Source organism: Eucyclogobius newberryi, unplaced genomic scaffold (genome assembly GCF_026437365.1).
Source record: "Eucyclogobius newberryi isolate DKJ021-1_F unplaced genomic scaffold, fEucNew1.0.hap1 SCAF_15, whole genome shotgun sequence".
Taxonomy (NCBI): domain Eukaryota; kingdom Metazoa; phylum Chordata; class Actinopteri; order Gobiiformes; family Gobiidae; genus Eucyclogobius; species Eucyclogobius newberryi.
The window spans coordinates 16,083,511-16,091,472 of NW_027315779.1; the positions used below are offsets into that span (position 1 = coordinate 16,083,511).

At 38.7% G+C, this 7,962-nt stretch overlaps 2 protein-coding genes across 8 annotated transcripts in view; both read left to right on the forward strand.

The window, feature by feature from the left end:
• sptbn2 (spectrin, beta, non-erythrocytic 2) overlaps positions 1–5,842 on the forward strand; it is a 31,965-nt gene extending 26,123 nt beyond the window's left edge. For 3 of the 6 annotated variants that reach the window (XM_072446281.1, XM_072446279.1, XM_072446280.1), the window contains 7 exons: positions 37–233; positions 310–431; positions 550–625; positions 1,547–1,725; positions 1,809–1,982; positions 2,053–2,095; positions 2,208–5,842. In XM_072446281.1, coding sequence (XP_072302382.1) covers positions 37–233; positions 310–431; positions 550–625; positions 1,547–1,725; positions 1,809–1,982; positions 2,053–2,095; positions 2,208–2,420 — 1,004 coding nt within the window. In that variant the 3' untranslated portion in view covers positions 2,421–5,842. Of the gene's footprint in view, positions 1–36; positions 234–309; positions 432–549; positions 626–1,025; positions 1,104–1,546; positions 1,726–1,808; positions 1,983–2,052; positions 2,096–2,207 lie in introns of all 6 variants that reach the window. The other 3 variants (XM_072446275.1, XM_072446278.1, XM_072446276.1) reach the window with 2 other exon arrangements.
• Positions 5,843–6,414: 572 nt separating this feature from the next.
• Positions 6,415–7,962, forward strand: part of dpf2 (double PHD fingers 2) — a 7,541-nt gene continuing 5,993 nt past the window's right edge. For both annotated transcript variants that reach the window (XM_072446285.1, XM_072446286.1), the window contains exons 1-3: positions 6,415–6,522; positions 7,639–7,799; positions 7,942–7,962. The exon at positions 7,942–7,962 is cut by the window's right edge and continues 87 nt beyond it. In XM_072446285.1, coding sequence (XP_072302386.1) covers positions 6,416–6,522; positions 7,639–7,799; positions 7,942–7,962 — 289 coding nt within the window. In that variant the 5' untranslated portion in view covers position 6,415. The remainder of the gene's footprint in view (positions 6,523–7,638; positions 7,800–7,941) is intronic.

Sequence of the window (7,962 nt, forward strand, 5' to 3'; positions counted from 1 at the left end):
TGCTTGTAACATTTGTTTGGGATGTGTTTTGTTTAGTGCTGGAAGTATTGCAGTTTGGACGTGATGCTTATGTGGCAGAGTCATGGTTGGCAGGACAGGAGCCTCTTGTGCGAGCAGCTGAACTTGGGTCAAACGTGGATGAGGTGGAGAGCCTTATCAAGCGGCACGAGGAATTTGAGAAGCTTGCGGCATCATGGGAGGAACGATTTGTTTTGTTAGAGAAACTCACTACAGTACGTTCCGCTTAAAGCTTGAGTGTGAAGAATTATACTGTTGTTGCTTTGCTCAGAAATCTTTCAACTTTTTCAGCTTGAGGAACAAGAGATCCAGAGAAGGCGAGAGGAGGAGGAGAGGGCAAGACGACCTCCCACACCTCCTCCAGTAGAGGCCCAGTCAGAGGCTGAAAGTCACCCACACGATTCTGCTGCCAGGTATAGCTGAATAAGACAAAGTGAAGCTGTAAAAACTAAAGTGATTTAAATTGTCTCACATCTTATGAAATTTCCCCATGTGGGACAATAAAGGATTATCTTATCTACTGTTGCACAGAACAAGTCTGGACCAAACCACACTGAACCAGTCTGCATCTGTGAACGGGGTCCACAGTGACAATGACACTTCTCAGGTGAGACATAAACCCTTTCAAATCTATATATCTTTCTAATAATGTCTTTACATATCATTAAAACATTACATAGTATCAAATGTTTTGTTTTTGTAATCTGTATCTTAGTCATTTTTTGTCCCAATAGCTTTTGATTGGATGTTGTGGTTTATATATTTTTTCTCATTTTAGTTGTGGACAAATATCACCTGACTGTTTATGTATTTATACAGCGTTGAGCTGCTTTAAATATTATCTGTAAACATTATTATTATTTTAGAGGGGACTGAAGGACTTCACTAAATGCTTGACCCGCTTTCAGTTGTAAATACAACAGTTAAATAAATTGGAGAAATTGTGTGTTGGTTTTATAACTGCTTCAGACAGTGCTCATAATATTTTCCAATTGCGTCTTTACCAGAAGTCAATATCGCAATCAGTGTCAGTGGGAAAGAAATCTGAGCCTAAACGTGTCTATAAACCAAAGCAGCAGGAGCGTGTGAGTACTTTGGAGCTTCCCCAAACCCTTTGCTTAGATCCCGGTCCACCTCCGTGCTGTTGTCCTCTTTAGAGAGCCATTGCAACCATTGCTTCATTTATCATGCACCATCATCATTGGTATTTTCATGTTGCTCATAGTCTTATAGTCATGTTGTCATAGATCGACTGTGCAGTGTTTATAGTTCTGTGTTTATAAATGTATTTTATTTGAAGGTAGAAATATGAAGAACACTGTTGTGGCAAATGTAACAATAGTTCATGTATTTGCAATCACATGTATATATGTTTTATAAATGTTTTAAATTTTAATGTTTTCAAGCCAAGTTTCATCCTGGCTTTCCTGACATTTATGGCTGTAAAATGGCTGCTGTTCACGGCTTTCTCTCTACCAGGTTTTCATTGCCGACCTTTTAATAAATGCTCGTGTTTTGTTAACTGCAGGGCTCAGAGTCCGAGTCTGTGAATGGACCAGGCCGGGACAGTGGGCTGGCATCATCGCGCCTGGAGCCATCTGCAACGTTACCAATTCGAGGAGGAGCTGAGTCTGAGCCAGAGGCCATGGAGGGCATGCTGTGTCGGAAACAGGAGATGGACTCCCACAACAAGAAAGCGGCCAGCAGGTGCGATGCAGTTTTTTTTTAATTTAGAATACTTTACAAGCATGAGCAGCACGATACTCCAACTTTATTGACTCTTGCTGCAGGTCGTGGCAGAATGTGTACTGTGTTGTAAGGAAAGGAAGTCTGGGCTTCTATAAAGACGGGAAAAGTGCTAGTAACGGAATTCCGTACCACGGAGAGGTGCCCATCAGCCTTGGAGACGCTGTGTGTGAGGTAGCAAACGATTACAAGAAGAGGAAACACGTGTTCAAGCTCAGGTGAGGACACGGACAACCAAAAAAGAAGTGGTATATTTGAAATGATTAAGTAACATCTTCAAATTTACAGACTGGGAGATGGAAAAGAATACCTGTTCCAAGCAAAGGATGAGGTGAGACTCACTACTTCAAATCTAATAAACACATGTCAACCCAAAACTATAAAAGCAAAATGTGACCAAGATGTTGTTCTAGTGTGTTCAGCATTGTATTTTGTTTCCAAAGGCGGAGATGAGCTCCTGGATCGATTCCATCCACACTTCCATTCCACCGGCTGCAGGAGATTCGCCCTGCGGCCCCAAAGTCCTGAGCCGGGCCATGACAATGCCCCCCATATCCCCAAGTTCAGGCGAGGCAGGAGGCGTCACCATGCGCAACAAGGAAGGCAAAGAGAAGGATCGAGAAAAGAGGTTTAGCTTCTTCAGCAAAAAGAAGTAGAACATTTGTATAATCTTTGGATGCTATAGTGTCAAAATTTCAACAAACTGAACAGGGAAAAAGATGGTACTGAAGTTTCTTTCGCTCGGTGCTTTCAGCGCAGATCCAGACAGAAGAATTTGCAGACAGCTGCTGTATGTGGCTCACACAACATTTTCTTTCATTTGATTCTTCCCTTTCACAGGATTTATGTGTCATCCTTATGTTGGCACATCGTTTCCATTATATTTAGCGGTGCCATTCAGTGATAAGCCCACCATTTATTTACCTTTAAAGAAGAAAGCGATTGATCTAAATCAGTGGTTCTCAACCTGGGGGTCAGGAGCCCCATGGGGCTCGCAAAATGTTTTCAGGGGGTCCCCAGATGATGGGATTGTGACAGTCTTAAACAAGGCTTGACAACCTTCAAATGCAGTGGTAAATATAGTTTCAAGTAAATGAAAATAAAATCAAACATGAGGCTACTTTATCACTTTTTGGGCGTCGCCTACTTTTTATGTTTGCAACTGAAAAAGGCTGAGAACCACTGATCTAAATGACCTTTCAACAGCTGCATGAAAGGTCATTAATGATCTGTTGGAGGATCATTTTTCTCCAACCTTTACATGCTGTAATTTAGGGAAGGATCATCTTTTTTTTTAATATTGATGTTATTATTCTTTTTTATTTATCTTTTGGTTTGAGAAATAAACTAATGATGTGACCGTAGATGATCTTGATTCATGTTGTGTAAAAAACACATTTGGACAAATTAGCAGTTTGGCTTGCCCTTTGTGCGTTTAATTTTTTATTTTTTTTTTTTTAAAGCAAAGCCAATTCATCAGGTTTTAAGAAATACAACTTTTATTTCTAGGTGTGTGTGCAGTAAGTGACCATTAATTTTATTAAGAAATAATACTATACTATATTTAAAGTGTGTGTTTTTTTTTTTTTTCTTTCTTTTTTTTTTTTTTTTTAACTTGCTTACACTTTGCCTTTATTATTTTGTCATTTCCTTTGAGTTGTCTTCTCTGCTTTGTTAATGACTCTTAGGGTACAAAGCAGAGGGATTAGTTTTCTAGTGAGTGTGCGCGTGAGAGAGTTGTGGTGCTGTGAAGTTTGCACGTTTATGTTTCTAATGAATCAAATATGGCCAGATGAACGCTGCTTTTTCCAAATGCGCAAATGCAGACGAAACACAAAAAGCCCTACTTGTATTTTTTTGGATTTGATATTGTTCTTTCCTTTAAATTTCTCACTGATATTATTCGTGGTGTTTCTGTTCTCAATCATCTGAGTGAAAATCGAGGGCAGGGTGGACTCTAGATAAACGCTGAAGCACACTGTCGTCTAGAGCAGGACAGATGGAGTGTCATTGCAGGTGAAGCAGCAGGAGAGGACCAGTGATGGGACCGGCAGTACAGAATGTGTTGTACTGAGCCTTACTTGAACCCACCACTACACAAAATCACACTTCTAGCCCCAGCCTCCATTCAAACTGCCCGTGAAGCTTCTTTTTGAGAGAAAAATGTCAATTGTGCCCTGTGGCAATGATCTAATGTATGTCAGGGATTCAGGTTCAAAATGCTAAATGAGACGAGCATTCTTTTAAAGGTGCTCTAAGTAACTTTTCTGGTGGAAAGGTCTGCCAGTTACTTGTGTCCATGAAGATGTTATTGCTTTGCTTGGAAGGTTCCACAATATGGGATTAAACTCTTCTATCTTGCATTTATTCAATTACAGGTGTTTTTATTGCTCAAAAAATGCATTCTTACTGTTTTTTTTATAACTGTCTTCTAATTGAACCTATAACTTAGTGGTGTCACCGGCTTGTCTCCATGGTGCTCGATACGTTTAATGCCCTTCTGTGGAACATTCCTGGCAAAGTAATAACATCTCCATGGTGAACAGCATGTAGGGGACACTTCACTGGAAAAGTTAAGTGGTGTCCCTTTAACTGTTATTTTTAGCACTCATTTGTGGCATGATTTCATACGTAGGTTATTATGTGTGTTTTTATCATTACTGTTCCACTGGGTCGTGTACATAGACAACCCAAGGCTGAATCACATACAAGCAAGGGCTGATGCATACGATTTATAAAAATGTGCTGGCCAGTATTAATGGGCAACACTATTCACAATTATATATTTAGAAAAACAATGTATTATTTTTATAGTCAAAATGCACCTATATAATTTGACACAGGCAATTCAAAATTGATTCACTAAATATGATTGTACGGACTCAAAAAGGCCCATTGTGTTAAGAGTTATTAAATGGAATGTGTACAAAGGTCTAGTTCTGTAAACTGAAATGTTGGAATAAAACTGTATTATCATATGAATGTGTGTCCACTGGGACTGCCAAATACTCCCCTAACTTAATAGAGCATGGACAAAATTGATATCACTTGATGTTTTAAGGCGTTTTTCAGGTTGATGTCTTGTCTGTGGCACTTTGCTTTTGGTTCCTGGTGTCTAACTTGAGTTGAATTGACCGAAACTACAATGTGAATAGAGTCATTGCATACATAGGTGAGCCAATACAGTTTGTGTAAATTTTGCACAATTTTGAATGGAGGCATGTTTAGTCCAAACTAATTATCTTTGTAGAACAATCACCAATCTCTGGCGAGAACCAGTTCATGAGAATTTAAGTTGACATAGTGTATTTTCTTACTTGCTCACTGGAATGTGAAGGACTCCAATTAGTTTGGCCAAATTGGTCACTTGAGACAAAAATTATTCTCATCCTTTTACAGACTCACTCTCGTTCACTGATGCACGTTAGCGGCACTGTATATTTAACACAGTTCTACTCAGTTTTCCTGGAAATCTGGTTTTGTGCAACTGTCTGGCTTTACTATGGTGTTGCATTTGGTACATGAGAATAGCACTGTGCTGTTATTAAGCTTTGACCATTAAATTTACCTATTTTGTTGATAATTGTTTTAAAAATCAACCATACTTTTAACTTATTGAAGAAAAAAATACTTTTATTTGTAAGTATTCAATATGGGTAAACAGGGACTGATAAGTTGAGCTTCCTTTTATAGAAGGCAGGAGACTAGTCATCAGATTGGAGTTTTTATTTTTATCTAGTTGTCGATCTTGCAGCATTTGATAAATCTGTTAACCTACCTTAAACAATTCTCAATGCTTTTGATGAATGTCTGTTTCTCCCTCTGTAATTCAGAGATGTTATTGCCACTATAATTAATTATTATCATTATTACTACTGTTGTTACTACTGTTACTAATGCAAGTTATTGCAAAAAGTATAACTTCTGTCCATTTTCAGGTATGTGTCTGTAATACCAGACTGCTTCCACACGATGTCAGTGTGCTGTGGAGCATTTTCATTACGAATTGGAAAATAATGTTTGTTGACTTGTGTATCGACATATATTATTAGGAATAATAAAATATGGTTTAATGAAACTATGGTGTATGTGTTTGTCTTACAACAAAATACTCCAAGGATACTTCTGAAATACATTAAAACGGGGCAGACAAATACAAGCTTGTATTATTCTAAACCGCTCCTTTTCTACTCGTGGGAATGTCCGTTACAGTATTTGTTTATTTAAATGGATCCCATGAGCTGAAAGCGGTGCAATCATCTAGTATCAGTAAAGGATTGCCAGTCCAGTTGTCTACAAGGTTGTACATTATTTCATGAAAAATATAACAATCATATTTTTCTCTGGTCTGGTAAACTTGCCTTTGGTGTCTAGTTAACAATTCTATTCTTGATTTTGTAACAAATCCTACAGGATAAAATCATGGGGGGAAAGCGTAGAAAGCATGATTAAGGGTTCTTCGATCTGACTTTAGAATGATATGGATTTATTCTATTCTATTTATTGCATTGCAATATAAGGCATTGTAATGTTTGAACCTGTTATTTATGTGTGAATACGATTTTCAATGTCTCATTTTGTAGACATGATAGTTCATACACAAATGGTGTAGATTTGGGTTTGTTTTAACTTATGACAGTGAATAGTGAGCATGCATCACCTCGTTGTGACCACTGGGTGGCGCAGGGCTCTGTCCAGTCACTCACTTTCCTGTAATAAAATCAAGATGGCAGCTGTTGTTGAGAATGTTGTCCAACTGTAAGTCTTGTACTTTTTCATCTATATTTCAACACACCATGTAACGATACGATAAGTGTATACTCACACATGTACGTGTTATTTAGCCGTGTCACTTCTTGCCTCCAGCACAGTTGTTGTGTTTGGACAGTGTTGTTAGGACAGTGTCGTGAACAGTGTCATGTCGGAGCGTCGTGTGTTCACATCCTGGAGTCAGTGGAAGTGAAATAGTTAGCAGTCCTGATTATGACATTTAAAAAGGACTTTATGAGAGCACGTTCTGCACAATCCGTGTTACCTTGTTGATTATAGACTTGTTCTCTTACCGCGTGTAAACTTATGCGGTGCGTTTAGCTTAACTGCTAACTAATCATAGTGCTAATGTTATCGCTAACAAGCTAACAACCAACGCATTAGCCACGACAATTACAGAATTAATGAAACTATAGCTTTTCGTGGATGATGTTGACTTAAAGCGTGTGCATCGTCTGTAATACTTTGTGTCTGTGTAATAACAGTAGGAGGAGAATCCAAAGCTAACTTTTGGGACTTACATTCACTTGAAAAAAATGCTTGAATCTCTGCTGACTTCGTCTCCAAACAGGTGCGCGCAGACTCCAGAAATGAGCTCAAATGTGTCCTATTGTTATGCTGGGGACAAACATTGCTATTGATCAAATCACAAGTCAGACAGAGCGTAGACAAATTATAACAGTTAAAACAAGTTTCAGTTCAGTTTTTTGTCCTTTACAAGGGTTTGTCTGTTGTTTAAGTTAAGCAAGTTTAAAGCTCAAAGTTTGGAAAGTAAAACGTCCTATGTATTTAATAAAGACACTTTGTAAAGTAACCTTTAATGTCTTTCAAATGTTTTGGATATATTTGGTCAACAATGTCATTAAAACAATAGATAATTGTAATAAGCGATTATTTACTACTACAGTTAACAGATTTGTTTGCCCAGTACCTGAGTTTAGGGATAGACTGAGACAAAAGCTCAGGGGTGCTCGAGATAAAACCGGTTGGGAACCACTGCTTCACACAACCAAAAAAAGTGTCACCTCCAAAGTGCCAATTATTTTGTTCAATACTTGAGTGGAAAGCGGCCATGATGTTGACGTGTCTCTCGCCGTCTCTTAGGCTGGGAGAGCAGTGCTACAGAGATGCCCTGGAGCAGTGTCATAACTACAACGCCCGGCTGTGTGCAGAGAGGAGTGTGCGGATGCCCTTCCTGGACTCTCAGACCGGCGTCGCCCAGAGCAACTGTTACATTTGGATGGAGAAGAGACACAGAGGACCAGGTCATTTTCTTCCTCTTTAAGTAGTGATAATACAATAAATGTCTACGGTTAATTGGACAAAAATAATTCAATCAAACACCATGTGAAGAGGGTCTCTTTTATCGAACGATAAATACAAGACTGTTCTATTCACGTTCTTTAGGCATGGCTCCAGGGCAGCTGT